This window comes from Hyla sarda, chromosome 10 (genome assembly GCF_029499605.1).
Source record: "Hyla sarda isolate aHylSar1 chromosome 10, aHylSar1.hap1, whole genome shotgun sequence".
NCBI classification, from domain to species: Eukaryota; Metazoa; Chordata; class Amphibia; order Anura; family Hylidae; genus Hyla; species Hyla sarda.
Genome location: NC_079198.1, coordinates 110,882,327 through 110,904,348, shown reverse-complemented (window position 1 = coordinate 110,904,348; position 22,022 = coordinate 110,882,327). Strand labels below are relative to the sequence as shown.

Genomic DNA, 22,022 nt, shown 5'->3' with positions numbered 1-22,022 from the left:
TCTTTTATTTAAAAAAAATGAAAGACGCAATCTCATTGTTGCTACGGGTCAACTTCTCTCCTCACAGGTTTTGATAGCTCTTCCCAAAAGTCTGCATTCTGGCAGTTGTCACATCTTTTGATCATTGTAAAGGAGGAACAAACTTTATTTTATTCCCCCTCGTAAAACTTGATGCGTATAATTGTATTTTCCTTTTATTAATTTTTTTTTTATTTTTTTTTTTTTGTCATTAGGCTACAAAAAACGCATTTATATATTTTCTTTCATGACGCAGTCTCTGGTGTTTTTGTATATTATTATTATTATTATTATTATTATTATTATATATATAATTATTTTTTATTTTTTATGCCATGTGTAAAACCACCATTAGAAAAGTTTACTGTTGTTGATACGATGATGTCTTACGTGCTTACATTGTGTTTATGGCTCGCACTTTAGAGAACAGAGTGTTGATGTATACCGTAAGGCTATGTTCACACTTCGGAATGTCTGCACGGAAAAACTCTGTACAGACATTCCGGAGACTGCGGGCTGTCTCATAGACGGCTATGCATTCCGTGCAGAGTTCCCGGAAAGAAAGAACAGGTGTATTCTTTCTGCGGACACCATGGGCTGTATACATTATGGGGGAGATTTATCAAAACCTGTGCAGAGGAAAAGTTGCTCAGTTGCCCATAGCAACCAATCAGATGGCTTCTTTCATTTTTAACAAGGCCTCTGCAAAGTGAAAGAAGCAATCTGATTGGTTGCTATGGGCAACTTTTCCTCTGCACAGGTTTTGATAAATCTCCCCCTATATGTAGCAGACTAAAAAGCCTGGTCTGCTGCATTGTCCAGTCTGTTTTAGGGTGAGTTCCCACAGGGCGTATACGCAGCGTATTTGACGCTGCGCAAAATGTATGGCAGCAGCGGGAAATACGCTGCTTATTCCTTGCTCACTATACACACAGGGCTTTCCGGCGACAGCCCTATGTGTGTAGTGAGTTTTGGAGGCGGGGCCGTGTGCCGGCGTGTCTGCGACGCGCGGCTCCGCCTCCAAAACTCACTACACACATAGGGCTGTCGCCGGAAAGCCCTGTGTGTATAGTGAGCAAGGAATACGCAGCGTATTTCCCGCTGCTGCCATACATGTCAAATACGCTGCGTATACGCCCTGTGGGACCGAACTAAGGGGGAAATTTAAGGGGAAGACAGGTGGTTGTTGTTTGTTTAGTATGTTTTCTTTTTGGAATTTTGTCTGTCGTGCACCAAAGTTATAATTTTGTTGCACGGCATCTGGTAACTTTGGGGGAGATTTATCAAAACTTGTGCAGAGGAAAAGTTGTCCAGTTGCCCATAGCAACCAATCAGATCGCTTCTTTCATTTTTCACAGGCCTTCCTAAAAATGAAAGAAGTGATCTGATTGGTTGCTATGGGCAACTGGGTAAGTTTTCCTCTGCACAGGTTTTGATAAATCTCCCCTTTTTGTCTTTTATAACTTTCTGGAGTCAACACAGGTAGTTTGTGTGGTTGGAGGTGGCGCGGGTTCGCTATCTTAGGAGGCCAGTTACCTCAGCAAAATGTGACTTTTTATTTATTTTTGTATTTTTTTGAAAAGTGGCGCATTGTAAATACGTCACCTCAGATTCCTGACCATACACAACCATATAGTCAACAGCTTTAGAAATCTTCTATATAAAAAAAGTCGCACCCGTTTGACACAGAAAATGACTAGGGTTCAGCCTGTCAGAACTACAAATTAACGTTAGTGATTTTAATGTTAAACATTTAGTATCTTTAGGCTAAATGATGTTATGACATAAACGATCATAAGTTTATAAATGATGCAACATTATTACAACACATGCATTATTAATAACATTGGTTTTTTTCTATGGACGAATACATATCAATTTGTTCTATATTACATTCCAAATCCATTGTTGAAATGTTCCTTTTGTTTAAATCTTTGACAAAACCCAATGAAAATCATGTTTAACGGGAAAATGACTGCCCCAAACCAGTGAGACAAACATAAATGGGAAAAAAAACCTTCAGACATAAATTCCTTTCGCTAAGGCTGCATTCACACCATGTTTTTGCAATACAGTTCCCGTTTACGTTTTCAATGTGAAAACCGTACGGAACCGTATTGAAAACCATATGCATTGACTCTCCATTGAAAACCGTATGCAAAATGATGCATTCGGTTGCATCCCTTTTTGGTCTTTTTTACGGTTTCGTCCATTTTTTTTTTTTTCCCGTACCCAAAACCACAGCCTACCACGGTTTTTGGTCCGGGTGAAAAAAACGTATGGAAACCGTATACAGATTTTTTAACATGGGAGTCAATGGGAACTGTACAGAACCGTATGTGCGTACGGTTCCAACCGGTTTTCACCATATGGCTTTTGACTTTACACAGTTTTTTTTACTTGGACTTTCAATCAAACAAGTGAAACTTTATTCATAATAGAGTGAAGTTAAAAATTTATGTTTTTTTTCTTTCTTAAAAAACAGATGCAACCGGACATCATTTTTCAAACCGTATATAGGTCAAAATTTGTACACCCGTTTTGATACAGTTAAGTCAGGTTTTGAGGAATCGGGTTTTTCATCAAAAAACCTGATATGGGAACTGTATGGGGACTCTGTTTGGGCCATTAGAGTGAATGGCATCTGCTGCTCTCTCCCACAGTACCTCAAGCTCACTCTTTTAATGGGCACTAGCTAGCGCTTGGTGTTAGACCTGAAGGGGTGCTGTGCAAGGTGGCATCGCTTTACCCAGTCAAAATGGTTACTGTGGGCAACTGCTGCAGGATCTCTCTACAGAAATATTGATGATAATCCAGAGTTTTAAAGTGTAAGCACATGAGGTGCCAGAGAAGTCAATTCACAGTGTGTAAGGTGAGCAGGACCAGATCCAGCCACTGCCGAGCATGCCATGGGTTTGGGGTAGAGGCAAGTGACTGAAAACACTGACGGGCAGCAAATAGTAAGAGCAGGCTGCCTAGAGACTGACTGCTAGTGATAGGCCTGCGGCCTAGGGGGAAACCTGTATAGCTGCGTAAACGAACATCAGGATTGGTCTAAATCTAGAGCAGTGTTTCCCAACCAGGGTGCCTCCAGCTGTTGCAAAACAACAACTCCCAGCGTGCCCGAACAGCCAAAGGAATAGCTTCCAAGTGACAGAGTGGCCCTGTAAAATGCATAAAGGCTTACTGTCACTGACTGTATCCTCGCTGACCCTGGTAAAGGGGTACTCTGCTGCTCAGAATTTGGAACAAACTGTTCGGAACGCTGGCGCCGGCGCCGGGAGCTCGTAACGTCACACCCTGCCCCCTCAATGCAAGTCTATGGGAGGGGGCGTGTCAAGCTGCCGGCTCCAGCATTCGGAAGTTTATTCCAAACGCTGAGCAGCGGAGTACCCCTTTTAAAGACTATGGCCCAGATTTATTAAATAGTGTGAGGGATTTTCCCACAGTAATCAAAGTGAAAGCTGAGCTGCGATTGGCCTATCCCTGAGGGTAGCATGGGTTTTGGGGAAATCAGGGGAATCGTCGTCAAACCCAGTAGTCGTTTGCTTGGAGCTGCTCCTCCTTTATGTAACTAACCCTACGTCATCCTGGGAGACATTGTCCTTTTGTTGGTATGTGATAAACGGATAAAGAAGCTTGAAAAACCGGGTTGTGGTCTCTAAGATAAAGGCAGAATGTGACTGAACCACCTCATCTGAGGGACTGAGGAATTTCTCCACCTGTACTGCAGAACCCCCAGGTCCCAGCATAAGCTGCCTGCATTTTAATGTTACCATTTTGCATAAATAAAATTAATTCCCTGTTGGCTTAGTCCTGACCCGTTTCTTCTCACAGCTGAAGGTTTGTTTCAGTTCCATCCGGTCTAGACAATAGGCTGGGATACGGGAGTGTGGTGTCCTGGTACAGGACCTTGTCCTGTCCCTGTCTAAAGTCCCCTCAGCTAGAGTCCCTCCATTTCCACAGGGCTCTCCTGCAGGGCTTACCCCTTGTTTGCCTCACATAAATGTTACTGTATATTATTTAATGTATATAGAGGTAATCTAAATGTAAAGGACCTTCCCAGGTCATGTGATACGTTATAATGGTGGTACAGATATTTAGGATCTTCCTGGGTCATGTGTTAATGTCATGTGATGTACCCAGAGTTCTCTGGGTTCAGGACTTACAGGCTTTGCAACCAATGGGATTAGTCCAGCCCCCCTAGTATATAAGGGGCTGTAGTCTGTAAATTCGCTCTCTTCTCTCTTGGTCCCTGCTCTTAGTTCCGGACTATCAAGCGAGCACAATCAGCATATCTTCATTCATCTCAACTAGGCCAAAGCCTAAAGAACCAGCAGCCACTAAAACCGTGAGTTATAAAACTCAACCTAAAAATCCTGTGTGACTACTATTCCACTCAAATCTTATAATTAGTAGCACAGTGGCCTGCTTAAAGCTAAAAACTACAAGTCCCAGCAAAGCCTGTGAGGAACCTGCATCCTGGTTACCTCAATAGAAACTGTACAATTGTAAAGACTGTTGCATAAAAGTTCAAGCAAAAGTTTCCAGTTCTCATAAATCCTGCTGTGGACATTCCATTTATTATCCCTACCGTTTGTGGGCCGGTTGGCGGCAGGACCTCGAATACTAAGCAAACCGCACCCTGGCGTCACGACAAGTAAGGGTTAATACAACCAGACCCTGTAATATCATTGCAATACCCCAGACACCACAGGAGCGCCCGGTTTTCTCATCTGGTCCCCGTATAGCCAAAACGTAGTGTGAACCCAGCCTGAGGGGCCAGAGCAGCCATTGTAGTTTGTTGCATTGTATCAGTCTGGAGTCCTGCCTGTTTATCAAATAGAAGATTGTTTACACTGGATACAAGTGTAACAAACTGAGCTGCGAGAATTATTTCAGGTCAGGATTTCAGTCCTCTGGGTCTGGAATTTTGAGTTTATGAGCTCAGGGGGCCCGTCATCTTCTCTGCTCCTGGTAGGGTGGTTTCAAACGTTGATTTTCTGATAAAAATAAATACACTTTTTAAGGAGACAGAATGCTCTCTGATAGCTTCCCCCCCCCCCCCCCCCCCACCTTTCTCATGAGAAATTCTTAAATCACTTGATCAAAGGACCACATGACATATAGCATCTATATCAAAGCTTTTCTGTTAATATGGGGGTGTAGTGGCTGAGTGTGCAGATTCTCCTCCACCGGCGTAGTACTATGCAGTTGCACTGTAAACACCCGGTGAGCTGCACACCAGTTGGCGTGCACAGTCCTGACACCTGTTCTTCCAGCCTTGGACTATAGACCCTGTGAATACAAATACGTGAATGGCCTTTTTTGTTTAGTTGTTGTGTCAATTATATCTACTTCTGAGAAAACGGAGTCCAGTCAATACTCCAGTCAACGGAGTCCAGTCAATACTGAGAAAACGGAGTCCAGTCACATCCAGGACAAGATTGTCAGAAAGCTGGGGTCCTCTAAGTGCTTGTGCGTGGCAAGAGATTCAGAAGCTCCCAAAATATAAAAAGCGCTGCTAATCCTTCTTGGCCAGTAGGGTGCATTTGGTACCAAATAAAACCATGAAACGCGTTTTGGCCTATATGACAAGGGCCTTCATCAGACATAAGAGTACATACATACCATTACAACTTAAAGTACTAGAGTAGTGAAAGATAACTTATACCCTCTCCAAAGTATAGGGAATAAGTTATAGATCGGGAGGGGTGGGGGTGGGGGGGGGATTCGTACCGCTGGGACCCCCTGTGATCTTCTGAACGGGGCCCAGGCAGTCTGCTGGAAGGGCGCATACCGCAACCCCCCCCCCCCCCCCCCCGCATGGAGTGGCTGCCAACACGGCCCCTCCATGTATCCCATAGAGATACATGGAGGGGATGTGTCAGCCGTGGCTTCCTGCGGGGGTCAGAATGGTCGCTTCCGGCAGACTGCTGTGGTCCCGTTCAGGAGATTGCTGGGGGTTCCAGCGGCTGGACAGGGGATAGGGGATAAGATATTTATCACTGCACTACTCCTTTAAATATCCCTACCAAACAACTATGTCCTGGGTCAAGACCTCAACTGTAAAATAACAAAATTGCAATGTAACACTCTATGGGGGAGATTTATTAAAACCTGTGCAGAGGAAAAGTTGACTAGTTGTCCAAAGCAACCAATCAGATTTCTTTGTTTATTTTTCAGAGGCCTTCTCAAAAATAAATGATCTGATTGGTTGCTATGGGCAACTGGTGAACTTTCCTTTATGCTGGTTTTGACATAAATCTTCCCCTATAAGCTTAAAAAGGTCGAGAACAATTATTCAAACATCCTTGGATGGTCTATGTATCTGGGAGCTTCAGGATGGGCAATGGACATAACCTCAATCATAGATCCGTATTCCTCCCATTATCCATCTGTATCATAGGAAAAGTGCAGAATGCTGAGACCTCTAAGATAGTACTAGCAGTACGGTGGCTCAGTGGTCAGCACTGCCGCTCATGATTGGGGTTATTTCCATTGCCCTCAGGAAGATCCCAGCAACACAATACGCCTAATCTGAGGACGACTGAATGATGATCCTTTTCTTTTTGTACGCATTTTGCATTTTTTGTTTTTTTACCTGTTGGCTTATTGAGGTCATGACCCAGATAGTAGTTGTTTGGCATGGATATTTTAATTTTGATGGTATGCATGTACACTTATGACTTAGAAACGCTTGACATATGGGTCAAAACGCGTCGCATTGTTTTATTTGGAAATTAACACACTTAATTGGATTAGAAGGATTAGTAGTAGTTTCTATATTTTGGGAACAACTGAATCTGTTCTGACACCTACGAGTGCACAGAGAACCCCAGCTTTCTGACAACCTTCTCCTGGTTGTGATCTGCTGTATTGATTGGACTCCTGCCGACTGCGAAGGGAGGTATGGATGTCACCGGAGGAGCTACTCGGGGAGACTGTTTGTTTTAATGCTTGGATGTCTAATACACAGGAGAAATTACCTGCTGAACAAACTGAAAAGAAAAGTGGCTGTGTTAAAGGAGAAGTCCCATGCAAAAGTATTTTGTAGCATTATGCCCAGGCTGCCAGCATCTAAAACAATAAACTGCTGCTTCCTCAGTGCCCCCGATATCGCCATTTCAGTCCTTTGCAGTCATCTTCTTCCTGGTTGCCCATCATGAATGTGTTACACTGCTGATCAGCAAATGGCTCGATGTCCCGCCTCGGCCGACAATGGGTTGAGCGGCAGTGTGATGCATTCAGCCCCAGGACTGGTCGCCCTTTTATTTTCCATCTAAAGACCCATATTAGGGCTTTTTTTTTGCGGGGCCAATTGTACTTTGTAATGACATTTTTTTCATTTTGCCATAAAATGTACGACGCAATGAAAAAATTATTTGCGGTGGAAAATTAAAAAGAGAACTACAATTTAGCTTAACCTTACGGGGGTTTTGTTTTTATGGTAAATTTTACAGGTTCTCTTAAGTGTTGGTCAATATGAATAAAACAATACCCACGTTTACATGCTTTACTACTATGGTTTTGCTTTTTAAAAAAATTCTACGTTTATTTTGTTAAAAAAAAAGTATGTTTAAAATGATCCTCTGCTGACCCCCCCTATAATTTGTTTTTCCATATACAAGGCTGTATGAGGGCTCATTGTTTGCGCCATTATCTGTAGATTTTAACTGCACCACATTTACGTTTTGGTCCACTTTTTTTTGGGGGGGGGGGGGATGTGAACCAAAAATCTGCACATTTGGACCTTGGTATTTGTTTTACGTTAACGCCACTCACCGCACGGAATCATCAACATTTTATTTTAATAGTCTGCACTTGGCAATGCCAAATGTTTTAATTGCGTTACGTTTTTGTATTTGTAAAGTGGGAAAGGAGGGTAATTTATTTTTTTTTCATTGGGGGGGGGGGCATGCTTAGTCACATTTATTAAAACTCAGGGCTTGCTGGGAGTTGTAGTTATGTACCATATAGAGAAACACATGTTAGGGCAGCAATCCCCAACCTATGACTCTCCAGGTGTTGCAGAACTACAACTCACAACTCCCAGCATGCTTCACTCTCAGGGCATGCTGGGAGTTGTAGTTGTGTACCATTGTCAAGGATGCCTTGCAGTGAGGCCTTAAACTGTGAGTGACTATCGCTGTGCTATTTTGCTGAGTGTAGACATAAGCAAATTCACACCAGACAATGTTGGTATAAATCCCCTTCTCAGCACTGACTCCCAAGGAGCTCTGCCCTTTATTAGAAAATCACATTAGTTTTTACAATTGACAAAAAGGGAGGGTAAAACCATCGCATCTAATCATAGTTTTATATACTGATTGGCCATTTGAGCATGGCGCAGGACAGGTCACTTATGTTGCATCTTCTCTATCTTGAGATTTTTTCCATCCTTCCACAAAGCCCAATGTTTAGACTTCAACTGCTAACTTCTTGTATCTTGGCTCCATCCAAGGTTCTCATCTTAAAGGGGTATTCCAGGAAAAAACTTTTTTATATATATCAACTGACTCCAGAAAGTTAAACAGATTTGTAAATTACTTCTATTAAAAAATCTTAATCCTTTCAGTACTTATGAGCTTCTGAAGTTAAGGTTGTTCTTTTCTGTCTAAGTGCTCTCTGATGACACGTGTCTCGGGAAACGCCCAGTTTAGAAGAGGTTTGCTATGGGGATTTGCTTCTAAACTGGGCGTTTCCCGAGACACGTCATCAGTGAGCACTTAGACAGAAAAGAACAACCTTAACTTCAGAAGCTCATAAGTACTGAAAGGATTAAGATTTTTTATAGTGGTTAATTTACAAATCTGTTTAACTTTCTGGAGCCAGTTGATATATATAAAAAAAGTTTTTTTCCTGGATAACCCCTTTAATTACAGACAAAGAGCAAGCAATCCATTGAATTAAGGAAAACAAAGTTCTTCTGCAATATTTTAGCAAGAGTATATAGCATTTAGCAAAGGCATATGAGTATAGATATAGCAATCAATATATTAGAATATTATAGACCCAACACCATATAGAGGCACATGTTAGGGCAGTTTGTCCCTATAGGGGTTAAAGTTCTTTTTACCTTGTCGGACAATGCTGTGGCTAGTCGTTTTTTCTTAGCATGGTCCCTGCCTGACGGTGAATCAGGGCTTTGCCACTTTCTTCTACGACTTTTTAGAAAAAATCTCAGTAATAAATTCCTGACCACTGCATCTGCAAACAGAGATTTGCTGGTCCACAGTGTTTTCTTACAAAGCAGCTGAGGGCGAAAAAAGTTGCACACAACCCTAAAAGGATCAGGTTGGGGCTACATGGTGATTTTGGCTAAGTGGCATTATGACTGGAATGCTATACTGCTAAGTCACAACTGACTGTGAATCTGGTTGTGACCGCATTCATGATCATTGGATGCGATTTTTAGCAGTACAGTGGTCCCTCAAGTTACAATAATAATTGGTTCCAGGACGACCATTGTATGTTGAAACCATTGTATGTTGAGACCAGAACTCTATGGAAACCTGGTAATTGGTTCTAAAGGCACCAAAATGTTATTCAAAAATAGGAAAAAGTGAGAATTAAAGAAAAAGAAGTAGATAACTAATATAGATAAAGCAAGTCCTTACATGTAAAAGTAAGAAAGATCTGCTGGGAGCTGTAAATCATGGTCTATGTCAGTGTTTCATGTCCGGGCATGCTGGGAGTCATAGTTTTGCAACAGCTGGGGGCACCATGCTTGGGAAACACTGGTCTATGTAGAGGACAGGATCTTCTTCAGGGTCCTATACAGTACAGGCAATGTCCTAAAAAAGTAACATGGAGTCGCCTTTACCTGGTGTCCAAAGGAGCAGCTAACCCTGGGACAGGCAAAGTGCACAGAACATGTAATACCTCCCTGTACTGTAGGGGGCGCTACCAGACACCAGTCAGTGCATACACTTCAGTAATACAGGGGTTTTACCAGTGAATGTCCATTCTGATTGGTCGGTTCTTGCGGCCATTGACACATTTCACAGATCTGGACTGTCTGTACATTGTATGTTGAGTCTGGTTGCAACTTACGATGGTAAAGAAAAGACCATTGTATGTTGAAACTATTGTATGTTGAGGGATCACTACATATTTGGGATCCTGACGTCATGCAGTTGTTGGCCTCCAAGAATGATAATTTGCCTTTAATTTTCAAACAATGGCTGAAAGGTTGTCTGCTCCAATGTAGAAGAAGCGCAGCTCTTGCGGTTTAGCCAAAGCACAATTTCACAATCGTTTCACAACTATAATATGCTTTGGTTTCACAACTAGCTCATAAAGGGTATATTCACATGCAGCAAAATTAGTTTTGGATTCTTTCTCAACAAATCCAAAAAAAAAGGAAATCTGCAGCAAAATACTGAAGCAACAAGTGGATGATATTTTTGAGGCTATGTTCACAAGGCGAATTTACGCATGGAATTCTGCAAAATAATTCAGCCGAAATGTAGTGCACATAATGTTCAATGAGATTCCGCTGTCCCATTCACCCAGCAGAATTTCTGCTGTGGAAATTCTGCATTCCACAAAGACCTGACTCCTTTTTTTTTTTTTTTCCAGAATTCCAAGGCGGAATCCCATTTAAAGGGATACTCTAACCCTAGACATCTTATCCCCTATCCAAAGGATAGGGGATAAGATGTCTGATCGCGGGGGTCCCGCCACTGGGGACCCCCGCAATATAGTATGCGGCACCCACCTGTTTATTGTCCAGAAGCACTGGAGGGTCTGGGTCCCGACCACAGGAACGGAAGTCCGTGACGTCACGCCCTGTCCCCTCAATGCAAGTCTATGGGAGGGGGCGTCACGCCCCCTCCCATAGACTTGCATTGAGGAGACGGGGCGTGACATCACACGGGGGCCGAGTCGTGATGTCACGGACTTCCGTTCCCATGGTCGGGACCCAGACCCTCCAGCGCTTCCGGACAAGAAACAGGTGGGTGCCGCATGCTATATTGCGGGGGTCCCCCGCGATCAGACATCTTATCCCCTATCCTTTGGATAGGGGATAAGATGTCTAGGGGTGGAGTACCCCTTTAAGTCAATGGGGCTTTGAATTTTGGCAGCATTCTGTGTTTTGAGCTTACAGAAATTCTGCCAGGATTCCGTTCAAATTCCTTTTCTGTGTGGAATTTAAGTGGAATAGCAGGAATTCTGTCATGTGAACATAACCTAACAGATCACATCCACATGCTGTGTAAATTGAGCTGCAGTGCAGAGTTGTATATTCACAACGTGCAACAAATCCAAATTGTCGGATTTTAATACTCGTGGAATACTTGTGGTTTTATAGTGTCCAATTGAGGAAGACAAAGGACTCTGCTTCATATTCTTTTAAATCTTTGGCCCCAAATCTGTTTAATAATTAAACCAATTTCTGTAGTTGAGCATTTATGACATAATAGTCACTGACTCGTTCGTCTGCCCGTACTGCCTTCATCCTTCTTTCTCTGTCACTTCTTGTTCGTCTGGTCTTTGTTCTCAGCAGTGCAATAAAAATACATTTTAAGCAACCTTGAGACCTTCACCAAGCTGCTGCTGTGCGATATTATTACTCTTTTATATTATTTTTTTGTCAAGTCTCAGTGTGACTGGTGTATTCAGCTGCATTACATACACCCTATACACACACTTCCTCTTACAAATCAGGAACCTGACAAAACTTTTAAAAGGCTTAAGATTTAATCGCCATAATAGGCATAGCCAAGACTCCATTACATGTGTCATCAGTCATTTACATTTTATATCCAGAGCTCCAGATTACCGTCCACCTTATTTTCATTGTCTCTATAGCTTAACTTTGTAGGTAGAGATATACACTGCTCCAAAACATAAAGGGAACACTAAGAGAACACATCCTAGATCTGAATGAATGAACTAATCGTATGAAATACTTTCGTGTTTACATAGTTCAATGTGCTGACAACAAAATCACACAAAAATTATCAATGGAAATCAAATTGATCAACCCATGGAGGTCTGGATATGGAGTCACACGCAAAATCACAGTGGAAAACCGCACTACAGGCTGATCCGGGTTATGTAATGTCCTTAAAACAAGTCACAATGAGGCTCAGTAGTGTGTGTGGCCTCCACGTGCCCGTATGACCTTCCTACAACGCCTGGGCATGCTCCTGATGAGGTGGAGGATGGTCTCCTGAGGAATGTCCTCCCTGACCTGGACTAAAGCATCCGCCAACTCCTGGACAGTCTATGGTGCAATGTGGTGTTGGTGGATGGAACAAGACATGATGTCCCAGACGTGCTCAATCAGGTCTGGGGAACGGGCGGGCCAGTCCATAGCATCAATGTCTTCCTCTTGCAGGAACTGCTGACACACTCCAGTCACATGAGGTCTAGCATTGTCTTGCAAGGGGTCTGAGGATATCATCTCGGTACCTAATGGCAGTCAGGTTACCTCTGGCAAGCACATGGAGGGCTGTGTGGCCCCCCAAAGAAATGCCACCCCACACCATTACTGACCCACCGCTAAATCGACCATGCTGGAGTATGTTGCAGGCAGCAGAACATTCTACACGGCCTCTCCAGACTCGGTCACGTCTGTCACATGTGCTCAGTGTGAACCTGCTTTCATCTGTGAAGAGCACAGGGCGCCAGTGGCAAATTTGCCAATCTCTGTGTTCTCTGGCAAATGCCAAACACCTGCACGGTGTTAGGCTGTAAGCACAACCCCCACCTTTGGACATCGGGCCCTCATACCACCCTCATGGAGACTGTTTCTGAACGTTTGAGTGGACACATGCACATTTGTGGCCTGCTGGAGGTCATTTTGCAGGGCTCTTGCAGTGTTCCTCCTGCTCCTCCTTGCACAAAGGTGGAGGTAGTGGTCCTGCTGCTGGGTTGTTGCCCTCCTATGGCCTCCTCCACGTCTCCTGATGTACTGACCTGTCTCCTGGTAGCACCTCCATGCTCTGGACACTACGCTGACAGACACAGCAAACCTTCTTGCCACAGCTCGCATTGATGTGCCATCCTGGATGAGTTGCACTACCTTGTGTGGGTTGTAGACTCCAATTTAACCCCTAGGGGTTAACAAAAACCTCTATATAAGTACATGTGTTAATAAAACATAACTTATTACTAACTGTAAAAGGTGAGAACAAAATCACACAATTAAAACCAATATCACAATGACGTCAAGATTATGACCCCTCACAGACCAGTCCTATATACACAATTGGTCAATACGCTTGGCAGTACGTATCTTGGGTCACATCCATTAGATACCACCAACTCATTCCGTTGGTTGGAGTGATAATTATTGCCACTAAATCTTTATTCATGTACCTAAGGGTTGCTCAGGCACCCTCCAGAACTGGCTAATATATACCACCTTATGTGGCATTACGATCACTTCACTATCTCATTGTGTGTCTAATTTGTCCAAACGACACTACCAGGCGATAGGATCCCATATTTTATAAGACAATCCTGAGAGTGACAACACCAGATAATAGGACTGTCTGGTTTATTCCGTGTTTATGTGTCATAAGCATTTAGCACACTGTACTCTGCTGTGCACCGCAGATCTTGACTACTCAGGCCTATATGCACCAACTATTTAATTCTGATACATAATATGAAGAATCCTTATCAAGATGCCTTAGGAAAGCAATTAAAACTTCAAACTGTCACACCCCGACATGTTTCACCACTCATATGGCTTTATCTAGGAGATAAACTGACAGCATTGAGTGTCAGTAACAAATGAGCCCTTTTTATGTGTGTATCCCTAATGTCATCAGCCAATGACTGCTGCTCTGCCAGTAGCCAATAAAACCCTACTACATCCACTGAGTGTCCACACAAAGCTGTTTATACTCACATCATACAAAAGGGACCAATCTATATGCCCCTACTTAATTACATCAGACGCCATCACCGATGTCAATTGGTTTGCTGCTACAGGACTTGCCTCCCTCTTAACCAATCAACTGTCAGTCATGTAAACATCCGCCGCATCATTATAAAGACGCGCCGGTTCCACTGATAGTCTCAGATAAGTTCCGATCACGTGATTACCACTCACATGTGCTAAGTGCATCTGAATAGGGACGGGACCCCTGCAATCAGACATCTTATCCCCTATCCTTTGGATAAGGGATAAGATGTCTGTGGATGGACTCGCCCTTTAAAAATAGGTTTAAATTGTTAATCTGTTTTCTCTGTCCCATCATCAGCACAATAATGGGGGTGCTCTTCTCCTGTGCTTGCAGAACAAAGGACCTCTTAAAGGGATACTCCACTGGAAAACTTTTTTTTTTTTTTTTTTATCAACTGGTGCCAGAAAGTTAAACAGATTTGTAAATGACTTCTATTGAAAAATCTTAATCTTTCCAGTACTTATCAGCTGCTGTTATGATCCACAGGACGTTCTTTTCTTTTTGAATTTCCTTTTTGCCTGACCACAGTGCTCTCTTCTGACACCTCTGTCCATGTTAGGAACTGTCCATGTCAGGAGAGGTTTGCTATTGGGATTTGCTTCTACTCTGGACAGCTCCTAAAATGAACAGAGGTGTCAGCAGAGAGCACTATGGTCGGACAGAAAGGAAATTCAAAAAGAAAAGAACGTCCTGTGGATCATAACAGCAGCTGATAAGTGCTGAAAGGATTAAGATTTTTTAATAGAAGCAATTTACAAATCTGTCTAACTTTCTGGCATCCGTTGATGAAAAAAATGTTTTCCAGTGGAGTAGCCCTTTAATGAGCACAATTAAGTTATAAGCAAACAACCCCACCACTAAGGTATATAGGTATTGACTTGAGGTGAGCCATTAAAAAGAAGAAGAAAAAAGAAAATTTGAAAAAGGAATCTTGTTCTGCTGATGGAACTTGGGGAAACAATAACAAGTTAAAGGAAATCTGTCATCAGTGTCACGTGCACTAACCTGCCAGTACAGACAGGTAGTGCAGGCAACACTGATGCCAATACTCACCTGGTCCTGTTCCGTGCTGTGGCTCTTTCTCAATCTTCCGCTCTGGGCCCAACGTGGAGCATGGGCGGAGCTTAGTGATGTTACCACTGCGGTTTTATAGCAGCAGGACCCAGCAGCAGCGGTGATGTCACTAAGCTCTGTCCATGCTCTAAGTCGGGCCCAGAGAGAAGATACCGAAGAGGATAGCCAGAGAACTACAGCATGGAACTGGACCGGGTAAGTATGGTTGTCATCAGTGTCACCTGCATTACCTTTCTGTGTACACCAAGGAATCGTCTAGTCCAATTAGCAACTTGTTTTTCTGGCCTGATGACAGATCTCCTTTAAATTTAATCTTCCCTTGCATACTTTAGCAGCACAATAATGGAGACTTAGCAAACAGAGCACATAACAGCCTCCCTGCCTGACAGAATGTAAGACTGACCTAGCAAAGGCTGTCTTGTTGGTCAGTATGTTGCTGGAGTAGACCATGTGGTTGGTTGATAGATCTGTTCCAGGGGCACCATACTTTCTGTGTCCATGTAGTAACTACAGTTCTAGAAGAATGATCCCTAGTGGAATCTGGGGTTCTTGACCTCTTGAGGGAGTAGCACAAATTGATGCATTCACATGCAAATGGTAGGCTTAGAAGCCCTCTACCCCTTATTCTTCCACATGAAAAGGACATGAAGGTTCTCCATGTTATGTAAAGGCTCTGTTCTCCACAGGTAGATCTTTAAACATCTGGCAACATACAGTGTATCTAGACTCTTTCTTCAGACGTATAATCACTTGGTTAAAATTTGGTTAAATCAGCTGATATTTGGACAGAGCTGGTTCTGTATGGTTGAAAGGCTCCAATACCTCCCTCGACTTATTGACATGAATTGGATGAACCAAAATCTCTTGGGCCAGAATGAACTTATTACAATTACTGTGGCCTGATCCTGTTTGACCTCCATTAATACCCTTGGTATCATAGAATTCAGCAGAAATATGTATGTCAGTTTGAATGTCCATCGTATAGACATGGGGAGGACACTTATCAATATGTGTCTGTGTGCAGCCACTTTACAGCCTTTTTTTTTTTTTTTAACTGTGTTTTTGGCTTATCTGCGACAAATTTATCAAAACGGCGCACAGACTTTGATAAATTTTGCACAAATGAAAAATCACCTCAGAACTTGCGGTAGGATGCCATTTTTCAAAGGCAAGGCAGAGGTGTTTATAAATTTGCATTTTTTTTATTTTATTTTTTTAACGTTTGGGCAATATATTTGCGTCTTTTTGAAAAGACACAGTTAATAAATCTCGTCTACTGCATAGTCTGGAATGAAGCAATGCATTGCACAGTCCATTTTGTGCCAAATTTCAGTTAAAGCGGTACTCCGCTGCTCAGCGTTTGGAACAAACTGTTCCGAACGCTGGAGCCGGAAGCTCATGATGTCATAGCCCCGCCCCCTCAATGCAAGTCTATGGAAGGGGGTGTGACAGCTGCCACGCCTCCTCCCATAGATTTGCATTGAGGGGGTGGGGCGTGACATCATGAGGGGCGGGGCTATGAGGTCATGAGCTTCCGACACAATCTCCAGTGTTCGGAACAGTTTGTTCCAAATGCTAAGCAGCAGAATACCCCTTTAATAAAATGTCAGGAAGGCAATGATAAAGGCAATATTGACAGAATGTAAAATTTGACTAGGTCAGACACTTGCCTGCTTCAGAGTTTGAGCACCTCTCTTTGAAAAGGTCTCAAACGCCATAGTGCTCAGGGAGTCCTTAGGGAGACACAATGAGGAAAGAAATCTTTCTTAGATACGCCGCCTCCTCTCTGGTGCACTCCTTTTTAGGCTGTTTTCAAATCAACCGGTGCCAAAAAGTTTTGCAGATTTGTAAATGTTAAAATCTTAATCCTTCCAGTACTTATTAGCTGCTGTATGCTCAAGAGGAAGTTGTGTAGTTTTTTTTTTCCATTCTGAACACAGTGCTCTCTGCTGACACCTCTGTCTGTGTCAGGAACTGTCCTTAGCATAAACAAATCCCCATTAGAAGCTCTGCTTCTAATATAAAAGGATATTCCAATGTATCACTGAGCTCTGCTCCTCCTCACCCCTGTATACCGAGGCTACTGATTTCCTACATTATTTTCCCATTGTGGTCCTTGTGTTGTTTCGCCGCTCCTAATGCATGGGGAAGGCGGACCTCGTCCTCTGCTCTTATTACTTTACTGATAACGTTTGTTTGTTTCAGGGAAATAAATGGCGAACTTCAAAGGTCATGCGCTGCCGGGCAGCTTCTTCCTGCTTTTCGGCCTCTGGTGGTCAGTAAAATATCCACTCAAATACTTCAATGGGAGAACCAAGGGAAGATGTCGCAACAACAAGTGTTACCAGCGCCTGGAGCTCATTGAGGGGATACTGAAGGCCGTGTTTGCCCTTGTAGGTAAGGGCTTCAGGTGGTAAAGAAAACAATGGGGCTAGGCCCTGTGCTCAAAACATCGGTGGTAATAAACTTGGATGTAATGACACATAGCGAAGTAATAGTCATCCTCAGGTATACGGCCAGGTGCGGACAAGTGGAGATATTGCACAGCTAATGCTCATTATGTCCTGCTAGGAAATATACAAAAGTGAGCCTCTTCCCCTGTAAGAACAATGGACTCCTTCCCAGTCAGAGGAGGGTTCCTGCTTTACTAGAAGGGGCTGTGACCTGACTGAGGTGCCTGCTCCACTCCACATGATTGGTAGCAGAGGCGCTTTCAATGTCAGGGGCCGTTTAAATGATGCAATAGTCTAGTAACCCCTATCTGCCCCTCAAATAAAACCTGCACCAACATAAAGCAAACCTAATCCCGAGTAAACTAAAATTGGTCTATTTCTGCCAGAAAACATCTTATCCCCTATCCACCGCTGCGGCATCCTAGTCATCCGGTGCATAGAGCGAACTCGGCTACATTCCTGATGACGGGCGACTACAGCCTCCATGCCCCCCTTTGTTCATGCCTGTGGGAGGAGGCGTGATGGCTACGTACTAGCCGTCACGCCCCCTCCCATAGACATTAATCTGTAGAGAAAACAAAAGAAAGGACCGACGGACGGCGCCTCGTGTATTTACCCTCAATAGATCGGGTGGTGGCAACCCCACGGGGCTTATAGATGGCCGCTCACCTTGAGATCTATGCAAAAAAAGAATATCACCCACGATATAATCGGGGTACTGTAGTGCGAGTCGCTGCTATGCCGATGGGGTTCAGGAGGAAACAAGTCGTCCTGGGAGTCAATATTAGAAGTAGAGCAGGAAAAAACCCTCAGGTATGGTGCTGCAGACACTTGTAGACAGATGAGGCGGATGCCAAAGGTAATAGGAAAGTCCTCAGCAGGACATTTTATTAAAAAAATAATAAAATGGACAAGATTACGCGTTTCGGGAGGATCTCTCCCTTCCTCAGATCAGGATCCTGATCTGAGGAAGGGAGGGATCCTCCCGAAACGTGTAATCTTGTCCATTTTATTGTTTTTTTAATAAAATGTCCTGCTGAGGACTTTCCTATTGCCTTTGGCATCCGCCTCATCTGTCTAACATAGACATTAATGGAGGGGGTGTGGCGTGATGTCACGAACACAAATGCTCCAAGCTTTCATGTTCTGAACGCTGCCACTTCCGGCTTTGGATATGGGATAAGGTGTTTTCCGGCAGAGTAGCCTAGGGCTACTGTACTTAAGAGGTGTAAATATGTTTTTGATAAAAATTCAGTACAGTAGAAAACATGATGTGAATGGTCCCTTGGCGATCCCTGCACGTTGCTTCGTTACTGGAGTCCTCACGATGTCCCTCTCTTCCCACAGGTATGCTAGCTGAGCAGTTCGTCCCGGACGGCCCTCACATGCACCTGGTCAGTGAGGACCACGGCTGGGTGAAACTGATGAACTGGCAGCACACCACAATGTACCTGTTCTATGGCCTCTCTGGAGTGGTTGATATTCTGACATACCTCCCCCTGAATGTTCCTAAGGGACTGGACCGGTTGTCCTTGGCCTTAGCAGTTTTTATTGAAGGTAAGAAACTGTATGTGACGGAAGTCTCCTCTGGGACCATCACTTATCTCAAGCACTGAGGATCCCACAACCCCTGTTTACTCATTTAAAGAAGTCCATGACCACTTTATGCATTTAAATAAATGGAGAAGATACAGATAGGAAGTCAGCAAATAAACTGTAGAAAAACACGATGCACTCACCCAGTTACTTCCTTCAGCATCACGTCTGGCAGGGCCTAGGCTATCTGCATATGCAAATGAGCTGCTAACTGGCACTGGTGGGATATACAATAGGGAGTTTTATTTTGCAATAGCTCCAGAGCCATGTTTGGGAACAGTGACATAAGGCTGATAGCTGCATATTGTCCATACACAAAGGTAAATGGCAGCACTGTTTCTCTCCCTGTGCTCATCTGATCTGATCTAAGGATCCCTGTGACTGGGTCTGGAGACAAACCTTCAGAACTTGAGCCTTTTAATGCCTTGGTCACAGGTCTCCACAGGTGAGATACAGACCCTGTGGTGCATCAGAAGTCATTTTCAGAACCACTGCTAGATCATCATATAACAGGGCCACTTTCTTACTGTTCCTCACATGTTGCTTTTTGCTTGCAGGTCTCCTCTTCTACTATCACGTCCACAATCGTCCACCACTGGACCAGCACATTCACTCGCTACTTATTGTCGCCGTGTTTGGAGGATCCATCAGTATTATGATAGAAGTGTTTCTGAGGGACAACATTGTTCTGGAAATGTTTCGCTCCAGTCTGTCAATCCTTCAGGGGTCCTGGTTCTGGCAGGTTGGTGTCCCCTCTTACTGACAGACGCTCATAACACATGATTACAACCATAAGGACATTCAGATTAATTTCTCACAATTCACTGCAGGAAATGGCACAGTACAGCGAGGACTCACGCATTTTTTCTTTCCTTTATAGATCGGATTTGTGTTGTATCCCCTTGGAGGAGCACCAGAGTGGGACCAGAAGAGTCATGAGAATATCATGTTCATTACCATGTGCTTCTGCTGGCACTATGCTGTGTCGCTGATGATCATATCTATGAACTACACATTAGTATATTGGTAAGAGTCCACAATCCAGTATCCCCATCTCACACAGTGTATTGCTACCGTTATCCCTGACCCCCTGAAGCTAAGACCCTAATCTCTCTAACACAAACAACATATGACTCCCATCATCCCTAATCCCAGCAGGTCACAATCCAATATCCATATCATGCACACAATGGCCCTGATTTACTAAGGCTGGGTTCACACCACGTTTTTGCAAAACAGTTCCCGTATCAGGTTTTTGATAAAAAAAAAAAAAAAAAAATTCCTCAAAACCTGACTAAACTGTATCAAAACATGTGTCCAAATATTAATCCGTATAAGATTTGAAAAATGTATGGTTGCATCAGTTTTTTTTAAGAAAAAAAAATGTATATAGTTTTTAACTTTTCACTCCATTATGAATAAACTTTCACTTGTTTGATTGAAATTCCAATAAAAAAAAACAACTGTGCAAAGTAAAAACTATACGCACATACGTATACGGGAACTGTACTGCAAAAACGTGGCGTGAACGCAGCCAGAGGCTAGGTTTCCACTTGTTTTTTTTTTTCTGGCAGTTTTTGGAATACAGCCACTGCAGTTTTTGAGCCAAAGCCAGAAGTGTATTCATAAGGAATAGGACATATAAAGGAAGGACTTATACTTCTCCTCCCTTATGGATCCACTTCTGACTTTGGCTCAAAAACTGCAGTGGCTGTATTCCAAAAACTGCCAGAAAAAAAACAAGTGGAAACCTAGCCTAAGAGCATTGTGTAGGTTTCTTTGTGGATTTCAATTCCCTACTATTTGTTTTCCACAGTATTTACTAAGGTTTCCCTAAAAAAAATATATATATATATTTTTTTTATTATTTTATTTTTTACACCTGCTCTTAACTGTCCGGTTTTCCTCAGCTCAAATCCACCACATTTCTGTGGAAACCTTAGTAAATATGTTGGGTTTTTGTGAAAATGTTGGGAACACACCCCTTTTCGGTAGCCACACCCCTTTCCCGACAACCACACTTTTTTTTTTTTTTTTTTAAAGGTTTTCTCAGTAAAGTGGAGAGCTAGTCTGGTGAAAACAGGTTGGGTTTGCAATAGGAAATGAGAACCAATGTATCATTCCCATCAAAGCTCACCCAAGCTCCTGAGTCCACAACAGTGGTTCCCAACCAGGGTGTCTCCAGCTGTTGCAAAACTACAACTCCCAGCATGCTCGGACAGCCTTCGGCTGTCCGAGCATGCTGGGAGTTGTAGTTTTGCAACAGCTGGAGACACCCTGGTTGGGAACCACTGGTCCAGAAGCTCACACTCCAGTATCCTTATGACACACAAGGTGTAACATCCATCATCCCTGACCCCAGGAACGCCCAAACTAATCTCCCCATCACATGATGACATAGTTCAGGTACAATTTGCTTGTAGTAAATCCAGTAAAATTAGATAATCATCTCTGACTTTATTTTTTAGGTGTGTGCGAAGGAACAAGGTTCTGTCAGGAGACGTCACTATTGGGATCAGAAAGCTGAATCCTAATAAGGAGGGTGAGGTGCAGGCGGCGCTGCTCACGGCCTCCGATGAAGAGTAATTATTATTAGAGAAGGGATGACGACCACTATTCCTCCTCGTGCTGCTGCCGCTTGTTGAACCCTCAGCTTGTCTCTAAAATACAGAGTGACGCTACGAAGACGACCTGGTCTCTGTGTATTATGAAATTAGTCGGGTGGTGACTAGAATGAAGGAGCTCTTGATGTGGACACTTTAAGTACAGACAATGCACTGATCCTGGAGTGAAATCATTGTACATTGTAATTTATTGAACAGACTCCCATCTATATTGTAAGTCTCATAAGGACCCAAATCCAGAGCGATGTCGTTCGTGTCCCTTCTGCACCTGGGGACTGAAAATGTGATTGTGTGTGGACATTTTTGTAACTTTTGAAGTAAATAAACCA

The 22,022-nt window shown here is 43.3% G+C and overlaps 1 protein-coding gene across 4 annotated transcripts in view; it reads left to right on the top strand.

The window, feature by feature from the left end:
* The window catches only part of TMEM45B (transmembrane protein 45B), a 75,088-nt gene extending 53,066 nt beyond the window's left edge, over positions 1 to 22,022 (top strand). For all 4 annotated transcript variants that reach the window (XM_056543690.1, XM_056543691.1, XM_056543692.1 and 1 more), the window contains 5 exons: positions 17,226 to 17,417; positions 18,821 to 19,030; positions 19,627 to 19,811; positions 19,950 to 20,095; positions 21,538 to 22,022. In XM_056543690.1, the coding sequence (XP_056399665.1) occupies positions 17,234 to 17,417; positions 18,821 to 19,030; positions 19,627 to 19,811; positions 19,950 to 20,095; positions 21,538 to 21,655 (843 nt within the window). In that variant the 5' untranslated portion in view covers positions 17,226 to 17,233 and the 3' untranslated portion in view covers positions 21,656 to 22,022. The remainder of the gene's footprint in view (positions 1 to 17,225; positions 17,418 to 18,820; positions 19,031 to 19,626; positions 19,812 to 19,949; positions 20,096 to 21,537) is intronic.